Here is a 25,070-nt window from a genome sequence, read left to right as displayed (position 1 = left end):
ACGAGCCGATCGCAGCCAGCACCCCCCCCCCCCCGCCAAGCCCCCCCGGCAAACAGAAAAGCCAGGAGAAAGAATCAAAACAGGCGCCCACCTGGTCATGCCAGCAGCTAGAAACAAGCAGAAGACAGGAGGCGATGGCAAGCCCCCTCAACCCCCCTCCAAGCCTGAAGACCTGCAACTCCCACAACGACGCCGATGCCCATGTCTTCACCCACCCACCCCGAGGAGCCGCTCTCGCCCCCTGACCTAGAGTCCTGCATGCTGGAGGGAGGGAGGGAGTGGCGGTGGGAAGACGGCAGAGGCCGGGCTGCCCACCCCCCTCCCAGGGACGAAGACGATGATGCTGACGCTGGCAGAGGACGGGACGGAGGAGGAGGAGAGGGATACTCGCTTGCAGGCTTGGAGGAGGCGAGGCGCCGGCCAGGCGGGGCTCGGGGTGCAGAGAGGCGCACTCACTCGGGCAGGTGCTCCCTCCTGTAGGCTGCTGCTGGTGCTGCTCGTCGCGGTCAGCCGCCTTGGAGGAGAAGGGGAGTCGCGGGGCGCAGGCGGCTTCTCTTCCCCTGCTGGCTCGATGTCTGCTTTGCATGGCCCCTGCCCTCCATTCAAACTGCCCAATCGGTGGCCGCCTAGGAAGCTGGGGTGACGGTGCGCATGCCCACAGAGAGGGCTCTGAGTGCCACCTCTGGCACGCGTGCCATAGGTTCGCCACCACAGCCATAGAGTCCACCCTCCAAACCAGCCATTTCCTCCCGGGGAACCATTTTTGCCAATCTCCAGGGGGAGGGCTGGAGATCACTCAGAATTACAACTGCTCTTTAGATGGTAGAGATCAGTTCCCCCGGAGAAAATGGTAAACTCTGAGGTCACCCACCCAGAGCCTCTTTCTTGAGCTTGTTGTATTTATTTCCACAGCGGACCTTATTCCTAGTATTGTATAAATATGATAACCATAAAAGTGATTGAAACATCAGATAAAATTAATCCTATTTTAATATTATAAAAACAATGCAACATAAAATCTTATAAAATACTAATGACATAACAGTAGAGCAGCTTTAAAACATTTAAGAAAATAAGGCCCTTAAAAGGTGTGAGCAGAATGAAGGCTTTGCCTAGTGCGTATAAGATCATACACTTGGCACCAGGTAAGCCTCTTTAGGAAGTGAATTCTACAGCCTAGGCACCACTACTGAAAAAATGCTTTCTCTGGTGTTTAGTCATCTTGTCTCTGTTAGTAGAACACAGAGTGGGATTTCTGATGATGGCCTTAACCAGCAGGCAGGTTCATTTGGGAGAACAGTTTTTTACAAAAGTGATCTCAAACTATGTAGAGCTTTTTATGTTATAGAATTGAAGCTGACTGGCAGCCAGTGGAGAGCTTTTAAAGCTGTTGAGATGTAATCCCCGTAACTTGAAACTGATAGCAGCCTAACCTCTATATCATGAATTAGTTGAAGATTTTGAACACTCATCAAAAGCAGCCACATGTAGAATGCATTGCAGTAGTCCAACCTAGATTCAGTCAGAGCATGAATAATTGTGGCCAAGTCCTGCCTCTCAAGGGAGGACTGCAGTCGGTGAGCCAGTCAAAGCAGGTTAAAAATAGGACCCCATATTTTAAATGCCATGGGGCTGAGCAGTTTTGTCCCAGCACCAACTTCTGGAGCTGGTCTACCAGGCACAGCATAATAACATAAGAAGAGCCTTGCTGGATCAGACCAATAGTCCAGCCAGCCAGCATCCTATCTCACACAGTGGCCTACCAGTTACCCTGGAGAGCCAGCAAGACCATACAGAGGCTGAGGACTTTACCTGATGTTGCCTCCTGACACTGGTATTCAGGGATTCCTTGTCTCTGCATGTCAAGATTTCCTTTTGTCACTGTGGCTAGTAGCCACTGATAGACCTATCCATATACCTGTCTGTTGCCCTTTTAAAGCCATATATGCCTGTGGCCATCCTCTGGCACTTTTTGAGTAAAGTAGGATTTCCTTTTGTCCTTCTTGAATCTACTTACCATCAACTTCATTGAGTGACCCTGAGTGCGGGTATTTTGGAGAGGACAAAGAAGTTCTCTCTGGCCCCGGTCACACGGGCAGGAAACTGCGGGGGAGAAGCGTGGCTGTTTGCCCTGGGGCAAACTACTGCGCAGTTACACGATCAGACCTCCTGTGGAGGTACCGTGGAGGTTCCATGGCAAGGGAGAGGTGCCGATCACAGGACAAGCCGGCGCGCAACGAAGAAGCGCGCGCCGCGGCAAAGTGTTTTGTTTTTGTGTGTACATGACAAATGCGCATGCTCCGTTGGGTGCGCGTGCGCATCCACAGAGACTTGGACAAAAAAAACACACCTTATTTGCAAGGGGACATGGGCGGGCGCCGGATGCCACCGGAAACGCAATCAGACGCCCGCCCTTGCCCCGCAGTTTCCGGAAACTAGTACCTCTGAGGTACTAGTTTTTTGCCACGCAGTTTCGGCTGGAAGCCTCGGTTGAGCCACGGGAGTGCTACGCTTCCCAGATGTGCTGGTGAGATCGCGCCTGGAAACTCCGCCTGTTTTCCGTCTCACTTGTGTGGCTTCTGTTCCGTGTGACCGCAGCCTCTGTCTGCTTTCTTTGCCCCCTGTATACTTTTATAAACCTCTATCGTGTCCTGTCTGGGTCTTCGACATCGCAGTACAACACGTTGGTAGCTTTCTGCTCACTTAATTTCTCCCATATGTAATCCCTCACCCCCACCTCATTCCTCTTCCGACAAGGCTTGATTCCCAATCAAATTGGCAGCCCTAAATGGCTGTTTTTAGTAAGAAAAAAGATATCCAGTCCAATGCTCCCTCTAAGCGGTGGAGTCTTGTGAGCAATAATTCCACTGTGTGATTCTGTGGCATTAAAGCTGTGAGCAAGCAATTTGGCTACTGCATAGATTAGTTTGCTCTGGAGCCATCCTTCCTGAGCTAAGAGAAAAAATTGTGAACCGGAGGCTAAAAAACTGTGAGCTAGCTCACACTAACTCAGCTTAGAGGGAACACTGATCCAGTCATAGGTCTCCCATTTTAGCCTTTAGTTGGACCATTCATGGATACTCTACCTTGAACAAAAAGCTAACCTCTAATAACTGGAGAATACTGAAAGGAGGTTAATAGCAGTTTAATAGACATTTTGTGGTAATTGGTAAAAGAAAGCTGGATATTGTATATAATATATACAATATACAGTTAATGATACAGCAGACTTTGGGATCTTCTGCTCTGGGGCCCTTTATCCCTGGCAGTGATATACAGTTAATGATACAACCAGGGTTGTGTTTTTTTGGTTTTTTTTAAAGGTGTCGGAACTCTCAAGAGGGAAATGAAGTTTTCAATCTGTATACTGAAAACTCATGTACTTTTAAACATTTTAAAAAGAATTTTGGCAAAGAGGTTCCAGAGCTCCGTGTCCGCACGTTCCCTCAGAAAAAAAGCCCTGGACAGCAAATGATAGTTTGGTGTAGTGGTTAAGAGCAGCGGACTCTAATCTGGAGAACCAGGTTTGATTCCCCACTCCTCCACATGAATCCAGCTGGGTGACCTTGGATCAGTCACAATTCTCTCAGAACTCTCTCATCCCCACCTACCTCACAAGGTGTCTGTTGTTGGGAGAGGAAGGGAAGACGATTGTAAGCTGCTCTGAGACTCCTTCGGGTAGTGAAGAGTGGGTTACAAAACTAATTTCTATTCTTCCTCCTCCTCCTCCTCCTCTTGTAGTTTATTGTTTATTCATATTATTAACTAGAGGCTTTCAGCTAAAGACATGAGAAATGGTAGTGGTTGCAGTATGCAGCAAACATTGCCACATGGTCTCCAAGAAAGAATGAAAGAAAAAGGGGCCAAGGAAGGGATAGATGAAAGATGCTGTAAGAAATGATGACTTGTGAAAGATACTAAAGAGTAGGAAGTGGAGCTGTCTTTTCCGAATGTTAGCTGGACCACATATGTCAGGGTCTTTAAGGTGAGAAGAGGCTGTGTGTGTTGGTGGGATCATTATGAAACAGAGCTCTTTTTGGGAGAACTCAACACATGCATGTGGAGTGTGAAGGCATGAGGGGAGGTGCGTTTAAAATAAAACAGCCTCACAAATGGTCCTGGTGAAATTCGAGGTAATTGCAGGAGTGAAAGAGGTGCCTAGTGAAAGAGATGCCTTCTTAGGCTGAAGACTCAGAGATTTCCTCCCCTACCCTTTTGTGATGTTGAGGATGGGAAGTACCTGAAATTACTGCTGTCTCTTTGAGAGAGAGATGTCGATATGACTACATAAGGAAAGGAAAAAAATGGAGTTGAATTAATATTCTCCCTTTCCTTGTTTGTGAATTTTGGTTGGACTACCATTTATATATAAACTGTAGAAAAGAGTAAGAGTCCAGTAGCACCTTAAAGACTAACAATATTTGCCCTCATCTGGATAGCTCAGGCCAGCCCAGTCTCATCAGAACTTGGAAGCTAATCAGGGCCAACCCTGGTAACCAATGTTCCCGCTAAGCTGTGGAGTCTTGTGAGCAAAAATTCTACTTTGTGAGCTGCTGGCATTAAAGTTGTGAGTGAGTGATTTGGCTACTGCATGAATTAGCTTGCTCTGGAGCCATCCTTCCTGAGCTGAGACAAAAATGTGTGAGCCGGAGGCTAAAAAACTGTGAGCTAGCTCACACTAACTCAGCTTAAAGGGAACACTGCTGGTAACTACTTGGAAGGGAGACCTCCAAGGAATATTGGGGCTCACAACGCAGAGAAAGGCTATCAAGCCGATCCCCCAGTAAGGGTCGCCCGAAGTCACCATGCTTTCCAAGCCTCCAAACACACACACTCCAAAATACCCACACATAAAAAAGACAAACAAAACTTGTGGTAGGGGATGAAATTTCGTGAGTCACTGGCTCATTTCTTCAGTATCGGAAGAAAAGAGCAGTGATTCACGAAAGCTCATACTCTACCACAAATTTTGTTAGCTTATAAGGTGCTGCTGGACTCTTTCTCTTTTCTACTCCCATCTTGATATATATAAGCTTTTATTCATTTGTTGAGAGAAGGCAGGGTTCTTGAATTTTGTTTTTTAGATATTGTTTTCCTGGAATAATTATTCCCATCCTTTCAGATCAAATCAAATGGAAATCCGAAGTGCATGCTCCCATTACACAAAGAGGATAAAAACAAAGATAATGTTTCAATACTGTAAGCAAAATAAAGTCCGGCATCATTACAGTGTAAGATGCCAGATTGCTTGCTCTACTCCCATGCTCTTCTCTTCTGACTATTGGTTCCTTCAGTTCTGTTTCAGCTCTAATATCTCATAGCCAAACTGATGGTTTGTTTTCTGCCAGTAGCTGTGCAGAATGACTGATGCGTTCCTGTCACCTATAAAAAAGATTGGAAACATTCTAACGCATTGTTATAGCTGTCAAATTTAAGACGTACTCTCAGAGAAGTGGTAGCTAATACTGGTTTATGCAAAATGATTTACTGTTTCATTTTAAGGTGATAGGACATTTATTTTACCATTCAGTTAAAAAAAGGAAGTGCTCTTAAATTTTCTTAAGGAAGGGCTTCAATTTTTGCTGGTTTCCCCTTCCCACTGAAGGACACTGAGCTCCCCTCCCCATTTTGTTCCTGGAGATTAGTTGACCTTCAGGAACAATATAATGGTTATCTGCAGTGGGTTGGGAGAGGGTAGAAATCAGCAAAAATTGCTGCCCCTTAAGAAAATGCAAGTGCTTTGACATTTTCTTAGTGTAGATGGATCCAGGCCAATGTGTTCATTTTTATGTGGTACCTGCTGAGACTGAAACATTTGTATTCTGGCAGCTGTCACCTGATAGAATTCATGTGATAGGTTTATTTCATGATGACTTTACCACATCCAAAGTAATGTGTAAAAGGTGCAAATATTTTCAGAAATGGCCCTTTGAGAATTCATGTTAGATATGCCTGCATTTCATTATCACAATAAACCTACTCATTACACAATTCTTCCCAAAGTTGCTTTTTGGTACTGTGAGGAGTTTTAACTTGGCTTTTGTCTAGTAATCATCTGAGATTTAAGTCTATCAGTAGTGTCCACATCTGGATTCAATTGAGCACTGCAGAACTTACATATTTCGCATCAGTGGGGTGTGAGTGGAGGATGGTGATAGCAGTTGCTACTACAGCTGAATAAGTTGTTTGTGTGTGTGATGTATCTGCTTGGATACAAACTCAGCAATAACTTTTTGAAAGAGAGTACTGTGTTCAGTAGATGGATGTGTCTTTTTAACCATCTTTGTTTATTCATTTAACTGCTTCTTGTAAAAACAACATATTGTCGCCAATGCTCCCTCTAAGCTGTGGAGTCTTGCGAGCAAAAATTCTGCTTTGAGAGTTACTGGCATTAAAGTTGTGAGTGAGCGATTTGGCTACTGCATAAATTAGTTTGCTCTGGAACCATCCTTCCTGAGCTAAGACAAAAATGTGTGAACCGGAGGCTAAAAAACTGTGAGCTAGCTCACACTAACTCAGCTTAGAGGGAACACTGTCGCAGTGATACATGTTCTCATTGTGGTAACATGGGGAATGAGGGGTTGTTCTACCACACTCATAACATCTACGATTGATTTCTGTCTACCTTTAAAAACTGTTCCAAAACTTCTATTAGTGCAGAAACCTGCAGCAGGGTTGATGTACCTCAACAGTTCTGAAAAAGCTGCCATAACTGTGACTTAGTTGTCAAACTGAATTCAGAGTGCTGATGCTAACCTTTAAAGCCTGGGATTTCAGTGCAGGATCACCTCCTCCTGTATGAACCTGTTGAAGTACTAAGCCGTATCAGAGACCCATTGACTGGAGATGGCCACAAGGCTTTCACCCTGTTGTCATGTCTCTGCCTCTCTGGGATCTAAAACTTTGATAAGAGCTGGGAGAACTTGTATTTTCCCTGGCATTTCGTGATTAGTCATCCATCCCCCCCCCTCTTTGTTTATGGCTTTGCTTTTTGTTTTTGATTAACTGCTTGTGCTTGTAACCTGCTGCTAAATTATATGTTGATTTATAGTGTAGTGTTCCTATATGTTTCTAATCCAAAATGTTTTTAAAATGTTGACTGTCTCTGCTTTTATTACTTGTTGCTGGTAGTTTTACTGAATATGATGGTTTTATTGGATTATATAATAATATTATTCTTGTATAATAGCTCAATAACCTGTAGCTATGAGGCAGAATAAAATCATTTTAATAAATTTCTGAAAAATTGCTTATTAAACTTGGTAAAAATGGCATGGGTTGTATTTTATACAGGTTTTTTCATATGTGAAGTTGCAGTGCTATTAATTTAGTAATACCTTGCCTTGGCGACTAGGCTTATTCTGACTGACCAGCAGTGGAACTTAGCAAATGGAATTTTAATGAAAGGAACATAAAGAAATTGAAAAACAAATTGGTTTTAATCAAAGGAAGAACAGTGGTATGGCCAAGCGCAGACCAAATTGTAGTTACTTATATCTTTATACACATGTTTTAATGTGTGTTTCTGGGTGCGGTCAGACGGCATGCTGAGAGCGGGTTAAACTGCTCCAGTTCTGACCGGATTATATTTGCTGGATAATTGTGATCACACTTACCTCCCTTATCCCACTTTACTGTGCAGTCGCAGCGCCCCCCACTATCTACACTACTGATGCGCAGGAGCGTGTGTCGACGGCTTTTTAATTTTTTTTCTCAGTTTGTGCATGCACATAGGCACTCATCCGTAGAATGGGGGGGGCAAAACTACCATGGCGCATGCGCAGAACCACCAGGGCAAATCAATACAACCCCTCCAACAAAAACTTTCCTTTAAACGTTTGACCTGAAAATGGCCTCCATGAGATCCCGAACTCATCTAAACGCTAAAACAAGTGACCGTTTAAATGCCGGTTTTCTAAATCCAGTGGCAGAGCTCCTCCTATGCACACACCGCCAATGCATTAAAAAAAATGGCGGGCAAAAAGCGGAAGCCTCGGGCAGCTTTCGAGCGGGGAGGGGGTTTAAACCGGAAGTGGTTTGACACCGGAGGAGCGATCACCTAGGGGGAAAATGTAGTTTTAAATGGGAGAGCTGAGAAAACACCACTTTGGGACCTGGTAACAAAATACTCCGGTTAAAGTGGTTTTGAGCCGGAAACTAATGGCTGGGGATGGGAGGCAGATGTTGACTGTGTGATCGTGCAGATAAAATCCGTTTCTGTTGTTGAACCGTCACGACACCAGATCAAACGGAGCACCTGTGTCTTACTTGTCTAAAACAATGGGAGAGAACTGTTGGAAGGGTATGATAAAACTTGTAGGGTTGTGATTTTGAAAGCATTGCATTTGCTGGTATTTGTGGTAAATGTGTCTGATAAATGAGGTGCTTTTAACTCTGAGGCCCTCATTTGTTGTGCTGAGCAGAAGATTCTAGCTTTAAACAAATCCTGTAATTACTGAGATGCTGAAATAAAGATACTTGTTGAATTTTGAGGTCAAGGGCCTTTTGGCACAATCAGCCAAAGTGTGCACCAACTGCATAACTGATATTCCACTAATTTCCTCTTCAGTGGCAAGAGTTTGATAGAGGAAGCCTATGCGTAATGACTGGGGAGACTGTATGTAGATCCTTTAAAAATCTGGCCATATAAGCATTGTAGTATGGGAAAGGAAGCTCATCAGGCCTTCCAAGATGGAATCCTCCACAAAAATCCAGCCCTGATAGTTACCACTTCTGAGAACCAAATGCTATTTTATTGTACAGTAATCTAATTATGCGGAAGGTTCATTCCAATAGAAATTCTGTATAATCTAGAAAGAAGTGTGCACCAAAGAAAGATTTATTATTTACCCCAAAACTTTATACATTGTTTTCCAGAGTTGAAGAGAGTGGAAATCTTTTGCTGTTTTTCAAAAGCCTCTCCTGTTTTTCTGAGTGGTGTGAATATCGGAAATGTACTCTATCCCATTTCAAGGTAGTGTGTTCAAATCTTACATTCTCTAAAGCTTCCTATTACAATGTTATTGGCGGAATTATGAAATAAGCAAAAAGAATGAACTTTGATGCATCTGTTTTTGTAATGTTGATTGATTTAGTGCATTCCATTGCATAATTGTGTGCAGAGTTTTGGGTAAAACAGTAACAAATTTACACATGCTAGATTTTGTGCTGTTTGTAGAATGACTTGGTGCTTCAAAACGTTTTACGATCATCTTGGCTGGGAGTTGGATCCTCTCACTATCTACAATTATATGAAGTAAAAATGTGTATAAAATAAAAATATTGCTAATTGGTGGGTATCTTTTGAAAAGATCATCTATAACATAGCAGAGATGAGAAGGAGTAAAACAGCTTACCTACAGATATTGTAGGAGAATGTTATGACGATGTAAGTGATCGACAATTTGGTCAAGAACATAATGAAAAGGAGTATGTTTTTTAAATTAAGCTGGATGCTATCTTCTCCTGGACTATTGGAGAATATTACTACTGGCATTATAGCCCTGCTCACATGACACATTCATGGGTATTTGTTTAGAAAATTGATATGCTGCCACTCCAGGGACCTTGCTTGAGGTGGCTTACAAAACAAAACATGATAAAATCATTAAAAAGCATGAAATAATTAAAATTAACAAGCTATTAGAAACCCAGCCAATACAAAGCATAATGTTTAGAAGCCTATAATTCTTCTCATATAACAATCTGCAGCCTAGAAGTAGCATTGTGTAATGGTAAGAATGTTGTACTAGAATCTGGGTTACCCAGTTTTGTATTCCTACTTTTCCACAGAAACCTGTTCCGTAAATTTGGACCAGACACTCACTCAGCCTAGTGTTCTACACAGAGTGGCTGTTATAAGGATAAAATAGAAAAGTGGACAGTTAATGATGTAAGCCACTTTAGGCCCCTATTGGGGGGAAAAGCTGGTCATAACAGTAAATAAGTAGGCTGTAAAAAAAGTTTATTTAAAAAAAACAAACTCTAAATTAAAAGCCAGGGTAAAAAGAAATGTTTTGGCCTGATGCCTAAAAAAGAGCAGGCACCAGGTGAACTTTAAGAGGAAGGGCATTTCTCAGGTGGGTTGTCTGCCACCACAGAAAAATCCACTTCTCTGGTTGCTTCCCACCTCACCTCTGCAAGCAGGGATGCAGAAAACAGGGTTTGTGAAGAGAATCTTTACTTGAAAGACCACCTCCTCCCATACAGTCCAGTCCTCCAGTTGTCTGCTAGTAATCCAACACTTTCAATTGTGCCTGGAAACAAACAGGCAGCCAGTGCAGATTTTTCAGCACATGGGTGATATGATCCCTGCTCCCTGCCCCGACAGTAGCCTGTCTGCTGCATTTTGGACCAGATGGAGTTTAAAAAGCAGCTCCATGTAACACACATTGCAATAATTTAACTTGAATGCTATCAGAATATAGATGACCATAGTCAGGTCACACTTTTGAGAAATGGTCATAGCTGATGTATTGGAGTGTAGGTCACGTGAAAGACCTTTGCCTGAGATCCTGTCGGTCACAGTAGACAATACTGACCTTGCTATACCAATGGTCTGACAGTATAAGGTAGCTCATGTGCTTGTGTAGTTTGGTTTAAAAGGAAGAGTTCTGTGTCTTTTATTACTGCAAGGACAGGAATATGGGATACAAGGAAGTCTTGGGTGACTGATCTGGAGCAGAAAGCAATCAATAGCAGGATTCTGGAGTGAAGAGCCAGTCAGATCTGGGAACTGTAGAATGTAAGAATGCTTGCAAATAGGGCTTTTTATTTTTATTTTTTGAAAAAGAGGTGCCAGAACTCTCAAGAGGGAAATTAAGTTTTCAATCTGTATACTGAAAACTCATGAACTTTTAAACATTTAAAAAATAATTTTGTCGAAGAGGTTCCAGAACTCTGTTCCAGTGCGTTCCCCCAGAAAAACAGCCCTGCTTGCAAGAATAACAATTAATTCAAAAAGAAAGTGGACAACTTTGAGTAATGTCACAGGCTTGAGTTGTAGACTTATAGCCTGAAAGGTCTAAGCTTCTAGACCCAATTATCCTCTACCACAAGAGATCAACATGGTATTCTGGTATGAGCTGTGGGAAATACTTGGCAAACCATCCCACTTTGGGATCATCCTCAGATTAGTGTCTGAGAGTTTTGTTATGACTTGTTGCTGATTTCCCTGAAGGCACCTCAATGGTTTTAGTGTATCATGGTGGAATTGGTAAAATGGGCAATCATGTGAAGTTAGTTTATATGAAAAGAGGAGGAAGAAGGTGGTGTGAATTCATAAATTTCCAGTAGGTTGAAAGGTGAGCAGCAAAAATAGAAAAAGGTGATGGGTGACAGAACAAAGCGCTACCATTCTTTTGGCAAGGGAAAGCTAATAGAAACAAAACTTCACTATCATAGCCAGCCAAATAAGACAAGACACTTACAAAGGGGACAGAAAAGCCTGACTCTTTTTTCCTATGACAGCTTGTTTTGTCAGGCATTTAGCGTTCTAGATAATGACAAAAACAAAACAAAAAATGCTAGCAAAACTAAAAGTCAGACAGTAATATTTTAAGTTTTCACATCATATAAAATCATCATGTAACTGAGGTCTGATACATAATATTATTAAAGTAGCATAGTTACATCATAATGTCATAGGTTGTAGAATAGTCTCCAATGCCTAATCAAACATATAGAAAGAGAGTGAGCATGATCATAATTTATTGACAAATACGTTGTTTCTGAAGAAGACTTGGGACTGCAGGCAAAAGCACTTTGACTATTGTGGTGAAACTGACTTACGTTTGTACTGAACTTGATTTGTTGAGTAATTCCCTAAGTGACCATATCAACAATCAGTCTGAAGCTGATTCAATTCAGGCTGTTCATCATAACCGAGATCAAAATAGTGTTGTTAAAGGAAAGGTATATCATATCTGCAGTAAAAGTCTCACAAAGGTGACTTTGTAGACAACATGATTACTTGGGAACAATTAACGGGATTTTCAGGTAAGTGCGTACGATCGTAGCCTAGTGTTAAGTACTATTTAAACTTCTAAAGGATGTACTCAGTGTTTCTTAAATGGCTAGCTCTCCTTTTCAGAAGATCTATCCATTCTAAATGGACTTGAAGAACTTTTTGAGATGTCCTTGTTGAAGTGTAGCATAATCCAGTTGTTTTGTGATGAGTTGTGAAGAGGAATGTTTTGGGTTTATCACCTTTCTGATAACCATATAATGAAAAGTCTTTGAAGCTGAGCGTTTTCCATGTCTATGACTTGTTGATCTGTTTTATTTCAGTAGTTAATTTGATTGGTGTTAAACAGAAATATGAATCTTAATAATGCCATTGTATTTGCAAGGATAATAAATATCCCTTGCTGACTTTCAGTAGGATCAGGATCACTGTATTCCCTCTTAAATGTTTAGATGTTCTGCCCCATGCACCCATCACTAGAACATTAATTGGATATAGCTTTCTAGTTCATAATTGTCTGTGTTGCTTCTTCCCTCCCCATCCTTTACCTTTCACATTAGCTCCTATATATGTCATTTCTGTGTTCCCGTAATTCTTATACCTGCCCCCCTTTCCAGTGCTACTCCATGTCTAGCCTGACATAACTGAACCTTCAATAGTGATTGGCTCACAACTGTCTTCCTCCTTCTTTAATGCAATCACAGTGATGTTACCACCAACATTTTGGAAAATTACTAATTACACAGAAGAAGGTTTATGTGTGTGTCTTCTCATCCCCCTGCTGGTATCCCTTACTACCGTTTGTGGACCTGCCCACTATAAAACAGTAGTATACTAAGTACAGATTCTTTGCATTGGCAACAAAATAACAAAGACTTTCTTTAGTTCAGCAATTTCAGCTCCCTGTATTTTCCTATATTTGCACTGTTTGCTTCCTACATCATGCAAGTGTACTGTTAGACTTATAAGAATACAACGGATCTATCGAATGATCAAACTATTCCTCTTGCAGTGCTAACATGATTTTTTTCTTGTTCACATGAAAAGGGTTGGCTCTGATGCATAAAGAATATTTTTACTGGTCTCATGTTGAATCTATGTTATAGAAATAAAAAGGCTCAAGCTTATTAAATCAAAAGGTGTAACTTTGCCCAGTTCCTTAAGGTAGAACTAAATACATTATAACTGCTAAAAGGTCTGAATATGTGTAGGAAGGTACTAACATGGAGATACATTAAAACAGTGGTATAATTGCCATCTTTACCTACTTTTTACCACTTCCAGTTTCATTAGCAATTTAAAACCAAGAACCTATAGGCAGCATTTTCAAGCACATAAACGCGTTGGGGTACTTTCCCAAGATGACTGGGTTCCCTTCCATTCGTATCTCATCCATGCGATTACGAACATAACGTGTATTGTTGTTTTTGCAGAAGGTGTCATCTGAGATGCTCGTTATATTGTTATACTGTAAAACCAAAAGAGTGAATTTGAAAACGGTGACTATCCAAACTTAATTAAGACGTGTTTTTTGAGTAACATAAATTAATATTTTTGTAAAGAGGTATGCAAACACATACTACAGAGTATGGTTTGTTTCCATAACCTTCTAACAAATGCATGGCTTTGCGGTAACTGTTCTCACACACTATCTACTAAATTGTTCCAGTGTGGTATCCTGAATTTTTTTTAATTTACATGTAGATGAGGAAGCATCTTTCTTGTACATTTGCAAACTGTTATAGACTACAGATAGGAGTTCCTAATAAAACATGTATTTCCTTGGGATATCTAGCTGCAGAGTATGACTTCTTTGCTTTCTTTCCACTGCCGCCCCAAATGTTTACTGAATGCTGTTCCTGGGAGATGGGATCTCCTGGGAACAGTATGATGGAGGCGTCAGCACAAATAATACCCTTCCATCTGCAGAAATCCTCTGGTGGATCCAATCCCATATATTACCCATTGAAGGTTATGGATGTACTTACCTTGGATTTCGGACACCTGCCTTTGCCACAACAAAGTAATATGTACTTAATATGTATAAATATTAGTTCAAAAACAGAGCATAGTTCTCTAATACTACACTGGGACAATTTCATGTGTCTTAATCTAAGGCTTGTATCTAGACTAGATGTTTCCATGCGTATATGAGTTTCTGCCCACAGAGTGTGATTTTCCTGCCTTACCCCTCCTGAAATCCCCCTGGAATCCTGTTCTTGGGGAAGAGGAATCCCCCCCCCCCTGAGACGAGACTGGGGAAACATTTGAGGCTGCTGTGGGAGGAGGTAGGTAGGAAAAATCAATCTCCATGGGTTGCAATCCTTGTGCCTTAGTCTGGATTCACCCAAAATCTGTGAATCTTTTGTCTATACTCTGCATTAATATATTTTTTCTGGGTAATGGTGAATTTCCTGTACTGTGACATTTTGTATAGTTAGAAAAACTGGTAAAACATTTTTTTTAAAGTAATTTACAATGGCATTGGTTTGTGTTGCACAACAGCAATTAAAGAAAGGAGTTTTGAGACCTGAAGATGCAGAATACGCAGACTCTCTGGCAAGTTAAGGGGAACAGATTCCAGTGCGTTGTGTGCTAGGTAGAGGTATGATAAATTGGTCAGCCTCTGTAAGAAAAAAAGTGGAGAGATAGAAGGAAGAAAATTATGGAGGCTGTTTCTGGATTATTTTGAAAGATTGCTTTTAACTAAGATATCTACTTTTTTGTGTAGCGAGTCTGCAGTCTATTAACAAGAATCATACGTCTGTTAATTGCCTTATCAGGTTACCTTCTCAACCTTTTGAGCAGTAGTCTATGTTATGTAAAAGTAAATCTATTATTTACATTATTTATACTCCACCTTTCTTATTGACACTCAAGGCAGGTTACACAATGTAAGTCAGTGCAATCAATAGACTAAGACATCTGACAAGCACAGTAATAGGAGTAGGTTTACAGAAATATGAAACAAAGCGTATTAGGAATGTTACGTTAACAGTGCAAAAATGGAATTGTTTAGATAGAAAACAATGTCATGAAAGTAAGATAAAATGTGCAGGAAACAAATTTATGTACTATACCCAGTCGTCTTTCTCCCTTTATATTATAATGCAACCTTCTTGAACTGTTGCATTATAATATAGCTCTGCTACCTTTATAAAAATGCCCTCCTGAACAATTCGGTTTTTCATCGCAGAAAGCAAGAAGTGTGAGGACCTTCCTGACCTCCTCAAGCAGGCCATTCCACAACATAGAGAAGGCACATGTATGTGTAGTTGTTGATCTTGTCCATTTGCAGGATGACACCTGCAGAAGGTCCTGCTCAGATGAGTGAAGTTGTTGTGGCAGGACATAGGAGGAGAAGGGGTCGTGCAGATAGGAAGGTCTAAGGCAGAGAAGGGCTTTGTATGTGATAGCCAGTACCTTGAAGTGAGCCTGATAGCTGATCGTCATCCAAAGGAGTGACTGTAGAATGGTGGCATATAGAGTGCTTTGCATTTGATGCTACCATGGCGTGGATCTAGGGAGCTAGGTTGGCTGAGTTAAAGGTATATTTCCATTCCTTGGTATTTAAACATAATATACAGCAAAGTTCAGTAATAGGACAGAAAGTTTTCACAACAGGCACATGAGTAATTTTTTAGAGACTTTCATTGCCTTATAAAGTGTTAAAAATTCCTACCAGTGAAGATCCTTAAGTGTCCATAGTAGTGCCATAGCAATATTCCTCGAAGCTATTATTCAGCACTTCATGGTGGACCAATGCAAACGTGGTAGATAATGGAAGCATCATGCTCTCTACTTATACCATTTATATGTTAGGGCTGCGATCCTATTTCCATTCAGTTGGGAGTAAGCCTCACTGAACAAGTTTAGACTTTAAATGAACGTGAGAAAGAAATTTTAGAAAAGGTTAGGCTGTGCTGGCTTGGGAAGATTTTGCAAAAAGTAGGTTTTGAAAAGGATGGAAACTGGAAGGATGCTTCAGGTTTAGGAAGGAGTATATGTAGGACTCAGAAGCAGGAAAAGGGAAGTAAAGGAGCCAATAACTTGCACAGGATGGAAAAAATAAAATGGTGAATAAATAAGGCAACTCATACAAATTGGGATCCAGTGATCTAATTTAGACATAGTGAAAGGCTTGGACCTATCTGATGGATTTTTAAAAACTTTTACTTGCATACCACATCGTAAGCTGCAGGCTAAGCTTATCTTTATTTTGATATTCCAATATGTACTTTCCACCCCCACCACAGGAATTTTACCTATTACTATAGATAGTAATGGACTTAACTGGAAGATACCCCTGACCTGTAATATTTCCCTTTGGTGAAGAGTTCAAACTGAGGTGTAGTTACTTAAAGGCAGATTCCATTGAAATAATTAAGACTTACAGTGATATTGACTATTCAGTACTGAGGGATAAACTGCTGTCTTGCATAATTAATTGTAACCATACTTCTGTTACCTTGAAAGCATTTGCTTTAACTCCTCTGCTTTTAATTCTGTTATGGTTTGCATTAAAGGTAGTTAGCTTTGGAGGCAAAACTGGAAGCTTGAGCAGCCTATTTTCAGCAAGTGAAAGTTCTTCTAATAATGTTAGCTTTGCAAAAGTCCCATCTTCAATTTCTTCTATATTGTTTCCAGTCAAGTCAATTCTTCTTAGGGTGGCTTGAAAAGAAACATGCAAAATAATAATACTAAATATTATACAGTTGGCGATTAAAACAGAACATAATTTAATTTTTAAAATTTTTATTTATGTAGAATGGACTGTATTTTAGTCATATTTATAAAGGTGTCTACGTTGTAAAATAAAGTTTTTCTCAGGCTATCTTCTTCTAATACTTACTATAAACCCATAATATAAGTAAGTATATATATATATAAAACAAGTAAGTATTATTATTCTCATATAGCAGGGATTAGGACTGAGACTGGCTTCTGTAATTCTACCCAGCAAGTTCTCAGCAGAGGCAAGATTTCAATCTGATTTATAGCTCAAGGTCTTCATTAGTCTTCTCTGCTAGTTAGATACTGTCTCTGTTCAGATATGACAGAGCCAGTCACCGAACTGTGGTTTGGCAACTGGGTGCACCTTCATGGGGTCATGCTCTTGTATCCCTCTCTTCTCAGGCTCATTTTCTTATTCCTTTCCATGCTGTATGATAACTGTAGTTAGCTGTGATGTTCAAACTGTCGCTTGTTGTTTGGTTCCTTTATTGAACTGATGATTTTAATCTTGAATTTACCCATCAATAATAATGCTAAAAAAACTTATCCTGTAAAAACCATCTCATCCTTTGCCGTCCCCGTCTTCTTTGACCTTCAATCTTTCCCAGCATCAGGGTCTTCTCCAGTGAGTGCTCCCTTCTCATTTGGTGGCCAAAGTATTTGAGCTTCAGTTTCATTATCTGGCCTTCCAGGGAACAGTCAGGGTTGATTTCTTTTAGGATTGACTGATTTGATCTTTTTGCAGTCCAAGGGACTCTCAAGAGTCTTCTCCAGCACCATAGTTCAAAAGAATCTATTCTTCGGCGCTCGGCCCGTTGTAATCTTATGTCAACAGCACAGCCATTGCATTTGACCAAGTACACCATACCACCCATGCACACAGATGCTGTGTCCAGATTATCCAACAGTGAAAAGGTTCTGTCAAGTGTGTGTTGATGGTTAAAATCCCTGTGTCTCCAACCCTAGTACACTCATCCCCTTTAAAACACAACCAGGTATCAATGAAGATCATCATATCTCTCCCTTCCCACTGATCTTTGCACAAACTGCCATGGTGTTACATGGTGGGAAAACTTTATGGTAACTTGGCTTCCTCAGCAAGGGCTGTAAATTTTATTGAACATGTCAGACAATTTACCTATTGATATTTATTTAAAACATTTATTAGCCACCTTCCTTGTGGGACTTAAGGTGGCTTAGAATATAAATAAAATTATAAAAAGACAATAAAAACAATTATAACCAGTGTTCCCTCTAAGCTGAGTTAGTGTGAGCTAGTTCACAGTTTTTAAGCCTCTGGCTAACACATTTTTGTCTTAACTCAGGAAGGATGGTCCCCGGAGCAAACTAATTTATGCAGTCGCCAAATTGCTTCCTCAAAACTTTAATGCCAGTAGCTCACAAAGTAGATTTTTTGCTCACAAGATTCCACAGCTTAGAGGGAGCATTGATTATAACACCCATAAAAATCACAGTGTAAAATCTCCAATTAAGACTGATGATATAAAAGCTAAATCTGTCAAAATGCATTCCTAAAGGCCCTGACATGGATAGCCCAGGCAAGCCTGATCTCGTCAGGTCTTGGAAGCTAAGCGGGGCCGACCCTGGCAAGTATTTGGGTGGGAGACCTCAAAAAAAATACCAGGGCTGGGAGGCAGAGACAGGCTTATCAAGCCACTTCTCTGAACGTCCTCCATGCCCCAGTAGGAATTGCTGAAGCCGCCATGACTTCTAGACATGGTAATGCGCACACACACAAAAAATGCAACAATACCAAAATGCAATCCTAAATAAAACTGTCTTCAACTGCTTCCTGAAGATTGGCAATGAGGGGGCGAGGTGCACCTCATTGTGGAAGTTGTTCCATAATTGTGGGGCTGCCACAGAAAAGGCCCTCACTCATGTACCTACCAAACAAGCATCTTTAATTGGTGGGTTAGTCAGAAGGGCATCTCCCCATGGTTTTAATTCCCATGTAGGAACGTATAGGAGAAGATGGTCTTTCAGATACCCTGTCCTAAGCCATGTAGTAATTTACTTGATTTAATCTGCTTGAATTTGCATATGAATCAAACAGTTTTGAAAAAATAGCATTCTTTGTTTTTAGATGGTATTTTGATGTGTTAGCCACACTTGAATTGTTCAAATATTTTTTAATATTTACAATTAAACAAATGAAAAGTTTTAAAAGCGGTTCATTACTACATTTTCCAACCCTGTTTCCTTTAATTTCTTCCTTGGTTCACATTGCACAATGAATTTTTTATAAGAAAAGGTTATCTGTATAATTGACCTGTGTAAAGTTGCCAGCCCTAGGGAATCCTCTACCTCCATCTGGTGTTTCCAGCCACCATTCTGAATGTTGGCAGGAGAAAAATTATTTTTTCTAAAAAATGGCCATCAGCTGCTAGCAATTGTCATGGCCATCAGCTCTAGCAATTGTCTCAAATTGTATGGCTTTACAATAGAGTGTTGGCCAATTCCTAGAGAAGAAGAAGAAGATATTGGATTTATACCCCACCCTTCACTACCCAAAGGAGTCTCAGAGCGGTTTACAATCTCTTCCCTTTCCCCTTCTCCTCCAAACAACAGACACCCTGTGAGGTAGGTGGGGCTGAGGGAGCTCTCTCAGGAACTGCTTATGAGAGAACAGCTCTGAGAGAACTTGTGACTGACCCAAGGTCACACCAGCAGTTGCATGAGGAGGAGTGGGGAATCAAACACAGTTCTCCCAGATTAGAATCCGCGCTCCTAACCACTACACCAGAGTTGTGATATCACTTCCAAGTTTTCCTGGAAGTTATATTGCAGCATTGGTCATATGCCCATGTCCCGTCCCCTTCAGTGTCATGCTGGTTGCCTAGCAACCCTAGAACTGTGACGTTAACATTACGCATTCTGTTATTTTATAATCATCTTGGAAGCTTGCATGGAAATTGTTTAAAGAGTAATTGCAAATAAAACATTTAGAATGATATGCAATTTATTTTATAGAAAATAACCAATATATATTGTTCACCCAAATGTTCAGTATTACTCAGTTAATTCTAAATATGTACTTACGAATGTCAGCAAAGTCGGAGGTTTTGATCTTCTTGATTTTGTTGAATCGTGCATAAAGGTAGCCTGTTTCCTTTGGCAGAGCTGGAACACTTTCAATATCTGTTTCTTCACAGTAAACTGAACCAATTAAACAAACGCACAGCAAACAAGTAGGCAAATCTGAAAGCATATAATCAATTTTCTATGTAAGCATAAAATTTTTAAAAATGACAGTGAGTCTGAGGTGAACTTTTAGGAAGTGAAAACAATATATTCCAAGGATGCATTTTATATATATACTAGGAAGAAGGCCCATTGCGGAGACAAATGTAACGAGCTCTGGCTGGGCCGCCGCCTGCCAGCCCCCCCCCCTTGGGAGAAGAAGGGGCGGCGGCACCCTCGTCCCCCAGGCCCAGCGGTGGGTAGAGCACAGCTGCTCCACCGGCACCTGCATCCCAGCTCCCGCTGCTGGGGTGGGACAGGAGGAGGGTCTTGGCGTGGTGGTGGGGCTGCATCAGGGAGGCCTCTTGGTGTGTTCGGCGGTGGCGCTGGTGATGCCAGCAGGGCACAAAGTGGAGCGGTGTCAGAGCCGCCTCGGCTGCCCAGGACGACGACGACAGGGCTGCTGGCGGCGGGGCAGTCTCTTGCCACAGCAGCAGTTGCTGCCCTGCCCCCGCCTTAACAGTGGCATTTCTGAACATGTGTGGGCTCTTGCGCCTCTTCCCCACCTCTCCCAGTAGGCCTGCTCACCCTCTGGCCACCAAAGTGCCCGTCCCCTTGGGTGGCTCAGAGCACAGTGAGCCAGAGACACTGCTGGCCGGCTCGCCACCTCTGTGCAGGCTTGACACCTCTGTGGGCAGGACGGAGGCAAGGGAGCCAGCCAGTGCAGCCAGGGGATCCTTCAGAGTGGCAGGGGCGAGAGCAAAAGGCTGCAGGAGCGGGTGCAGGAGGGACACCAAAACTCTTTTATATATAAGGAGAGATATGTGTGTGTATTAGAATATGCAGTCATTCTGTTGTTCTCTTTGATACCCTCAAAGATGCCTGTTAGTTCCATTCAATCAAACACATTTATGAAACACTATTATAATACTTTATAGGATTTTGAATTCAGTTCAACATCTTGTGTTCAAGTAGCTTTCAATATGATAATGAGGAAAACTGATAAAACAGAAAACAGCAAGGAAAAAATGGTAGTCATATCTAAGGAAAGATGGTTATAATCTTTTGATGGGAGCTTGCTAATGGCAGGGGTTATCTGCTGTCTAGGGGTGATACCACCCAGTTTTACTTCTGTGGACTCTTACCTTACTTATCACGTCAAATTAGTGGCCAGCTATTTTAACATCATATCAGCCTTACATTATTTTTCTTGCAATCTATGTGTTATCAAAGATCTGTGTGGCGTGATTAGTGATGAGAAAGGGTCTGATTAATCAAATCAAATTTATTATTATGGTTCGTGACCAGCACAAGATCAGTTACAACAATGTACATGAATCTGATAAGTTTTAGGAAATACACAGTATTTAAAATTACTGAGTGGCCTATGCATTCTTAAAATCACAGAACAGATTAAACAAAGCATCTACATTTTATGATTCAGCTACATTCTGTGTTAATTCCCTGCGAATTCTGAATGATGCTGCAAGAAATCTTGCACAGGGGAGTGTGAGCTGAGGATTTGTGTCTGAAAGGAACTTCCTCGTAATTTCAGATTCAGAGCAGGCAGAAAACATCCCAAGCAAGGGTGCAATAATCTTCAAGAGGATTTCCTGGTAGAAACAACAGTGAAGCAAGATATGCTCATTTGTCTCGACCTTCCGTGCTCCACACGGGCAAACCCTCTCTGCTAATGGGATCCTCCTATAATGTCCCTCCACTACCGCAGAGGGGAGTATATTCCATCTAGCCATAGAGTAAGCCCTGCGGTGGGATGGGACCTCTAGCAGGGATAAGTAGGCTGCTGGAATTACAATGTATCTAGTGTTCTTTGATGCCAGAAAATTTGAAACTCTGCTGATGTTTCCCTGCCTTTCAGTATCCAATATCCTTTGCTTGACTAGGGCCTTTGCTTGACCTAAGGGCATTTTAAAGAGAAACTCTGGGGAGATGCCTAGCATATTCAGTTTGTGACAGACTGTCTTTAACCAAGTGGATCAAAAGCCATTCCAGGGCATTAATGATGTAAGGTCTTGGGAGGAATGGTTTAGTTTAAGCCATAGATTAATAGATGTGAGGCTTATCCTAGCCTCTGATTTAATCATACCGGAATCTAGGCACAGGCTTGCATTCAATACACATCTGGGGAATCGAAATACTGCTCTTAAAAATTTCGATTGAGTTCTTTCTAATGGGGCAAAAAATGAAGATGGTGGGCCTAACATCATCCCATACAGAAGTTGAGAGACTGTTTTGGATTGATATAATCTGAGGGCTGCTGCAATATATTGCCCACCATTTTTATAGAAGGATTTTAGAATAGCCTGTACCGATTTTTGACCTATATTGGCCATGTAATCGTGATGGGCCTTCCTCGCCCCAGAAGACTGGATCGTCACACCCAAATATTTAAAACTCATTTTTGTTGTTGTTGTTCAGTCGCACAGTCGAGTCTGACTCTTCGCGTCCCCATGGACCAGATCACGCCAGGCCCTCCTGTCTTCTGCTGTCCTCTGAAGCTTGCTCAATTTCATGTTCGTTGCATTGATGACACTGTCTAACCATCTCATCCTTTGCCGTCCCCTTCTTCTTTGACCTTCAATCTTTCCCAGCATCAGGGTCTTCTCCAGTGAGTGCTCCCTTCTCATTTGGTGGCTAAAGTATTTGAGCTTCAACTTCAGGATCTGGCCTTCCAGGGAACAGTCAGGGTTGATTTCTTTTAGGATTGACTGATTTGATTTCCTCAATTTTATGGCCATTGATGCTCCAAGCCCTAACTTTAGGTCTCTTACCAAAATACATGATTTTAGTCTTTTGGTAATTAATCTCTAGGTTGTTCGTGTTACTATAGTGACTGAATGCCTTCAATGTCCTTCTAAGGCCAACAGGGGTTCTGGATAACAAAACTGTCATCAGCATAAAGTAAGGCAAATCTCTTCCGTTCAGCTAGAGTAGGGGGATGTCTGATTAATCATTGGCTTTTATATTTTCAAAGGCTGAATAGCCATTTTTGTCTTGTCTGAGCCAGAAGCCTATGGTCTGACACAGTATCTTTTGAACTCAGCATCATCTGAGTTCCTGATTTCTATTGCAGAATAATGACCAACTGTCCTTGTTTTTCTGGCAAGTGGTGTCAGACATAGGTAAAAAGACAGTGGAGGGGACATTGACTGAGAAATCACTGCACTTTGCTGCTCTCCTGTAGCAGTTGCTGGTTCCTCAAAATAAATAACTAATTGTCCTGTGAGTTATGTATGTATGCTGTGTGTATACCATGTTGCATTTTTAGACATTGTTTTCTCTATTTAAGTATGGTATTGTCATATGGTGAAAACTTACCTGTATCTTTTGTTGGTGACGCTTCAGGTGCTTCTTCATCTCTCTGGACTTGTAGTTCATTTTCATGGAAAATGATCATACCATTGTTTTCCTTTTACATTGGGGATTAAAAAACACATTACAGGTATTAATGTATTGTTCAATAATAGCAATGATCAAGCCTTTATGGTTCAATAAAAGCTTATATTAGAACTTTTTGATGTGTATTGAGTGATATTTCACACTGAATATAGACAGTAAATGGAAGCTACCATAACATTTATTTCCACAACGGGCCTTTTTCCTAGTTATTAATATATCTAACTAGGAAAAAGGCCCATTGTGGAAATAAATACAATGGCCTCTATAAAGAGGCTCTGGGCGGGTGCCCCGGCCTTGGACACTCAGTGTCAATTCGCTGCGGCGACCTCAACGGGGTATGATGACACTGAGTCCACAGTGTCTCCAGAGGAACTGATCCCTGCTACCTAAAGAACAGTTGTAATTTTGAGTGATCTCCAGCCCTCACCTGGAGATTGGCAACAATGGTTCCCCAGAAGGGAATAGTTGGTTTGGAGGGTGGAGTCTATGGCTTTGTATCTGTCCGAGGTCCCACGCCTCCTGAAACCTCACCCTCTCCAGGCTCCATCCCTCACATCTCCAGGAATTTCCCACCTGGAGTTGGCAACCCTATCTCCTGCCCAGCCAATCATCAACCTACCTTTATTTCCCCCTCACTCTTCAGCTTTCCACCCCACACACACCTGCAGCCTCTCCCGTGCTCTGAAGCCCTGACTGCTACGTCACATTGGCTGTCATACCGGGGCCACCTCAGCAGCATATAAGGATACAGAGCCCACCATTTTCTCCAGCCCTTCTGATCTCTGCCATCTGGAAAGCAGTTGTAATTCTGAGTTATCTCCAGCCCTCACCTGGAGATTGGACACATTTTACCTCAGAACAGAAAACTGTTTAGAATGTTAGAGGCAAAAGCCAATCAAGTCGCATATGCAAACGACCTCTGTGTTCCGAGGCAGAGGCCAATGAGGCTGCATATGCAAATAACCCCTGTGTTCTGACTGGCTATGGGGGGGAGAGGAACTGCAAAATGTTTAGAATGTTGGAGGCAGGACTCAGGCAAAGCAGCCAGTGAATAGGGAGACCCTCTGATAGACAGATCAGAGAGCGAACTGATTTTGGAGCGTGTGGAATGTTCTAGAGAAGTGCCACTACCATTCGGCTTTTATTTATAAGGGAGATTATCAACATGGCCAAATTTGGAGACTGGAGCCATGAACATTCAAGACCAACCAAACAAACCTTTAAGAAACAGATGTCTCCTGCAGTAGCCATTGTGGGGGTTGCTAAAGAACCATAATAGAATTACCAGTTGAAGCCTTGTGTTTTTTTGGCCTTTGAGGGAGAACTCATTGGGGCCAGGCCTGGAAGCAACCACTGGGCAACTTGATACCATGTGAGTTCCATGACTCACTCACGCCCAGCTACCAAGACTGCTGCTCAACAGTAGCTGCTAGATGAAAGCCAGTGTGGTTTTGTGGTCAAAGGGTCAGATTAGGCTCTGTGGGATCCCAGTTTGAATGCTTACTCTGATGTGGAAGCTCACTGCATCACTTTGGGCCAGTCACACAATCGCAGCCTAACCTGCCTCATAGGGTCGTTGTGAGGATAAACTAGAGGGGAAGAGAATGATGTAAGTTGCTTTGGGTCCTCATTGTGGAGAAAGGCAGGGTATAAATGTAGCAAATAAGTATCAATATTGCTAAAAATGGGGAAGGAGTATAAAATGTAGGTTGGTAGATGGGAGGGAAGGAGAGAAAGGAGTAGGGAA

General features: G+C 41.7%; 2 protein-coding genes across 2 annotated transcripts in view; one reads left to right on the top strand and one right to left on the bottom strand.

The window, feature by feature from the left end:
* Positions 1-25,070, top strand: part of CENPP (centromere protein P) — a 236,413-nt gene that overhangs the window by 11,713 nt on the left and 199,630 nt on the right. Inside the window, exon 6 of the mRNA XM_015427619.1 lies at positions 8,878-8,974. Coding sequence (XP_015283105.1) covers positions 8,878-8,974 — 97 coding nt within the window. The remainder of the gene's footprint in view (positions 1-8,877; positions 8,975-25,070) is intronic.
* Positions 12,035-25,070, bottom strand: part of OGN (osteoglycin) — a 19,748-nt gene continuing 6,712 nt past the window's right edge. Inside the window, exons 3-7 of the mRNA XM_015427606.1 lie at positions 23,243-23,333; positions 19,763-19,921; positions 16,434-16,636; positions 14,496-14,591; positions 12,035-13,433 (exon numbers count right to left, since the gene is read on the bottom strand). Coding sequence (XP_015283092.1) covers positions 13,263-13,433; positions 14,496-14,591; positions 16,434-16,636; positions 19,763-19,921; positions 23,243-23,333 — 720 coding nt within the window. The 3' untranslated portion in view covers positions 12,035-13,262. The remainder of the gene's footprint in view (positions 13,434-14,495; positions 14,592-16,433; positions 16,637-19,762; positions 19,922-23,242; positions 23,334-25,070) is intronic.

This window comes from Gekko japonicus, unplaced genomic scaffold (assembly GCF_001447785.1).
Source record: "Gekko japonicus isolate JY-2015 unplaced genomic scaffold, Gekko_japonicus_V1.1 scaffold354, whole genome shotgun sequence".
NCBI lineage: Eukaryota > Metazoa > Chordata > Lepidosauria > Squamata > Gekkonidae > Gekko > Gekko japonicus.
Note: the sequence above shows the minus strand (reverse complement) of the source record. Positions and strands in the feature narration are given on the sequence as shown.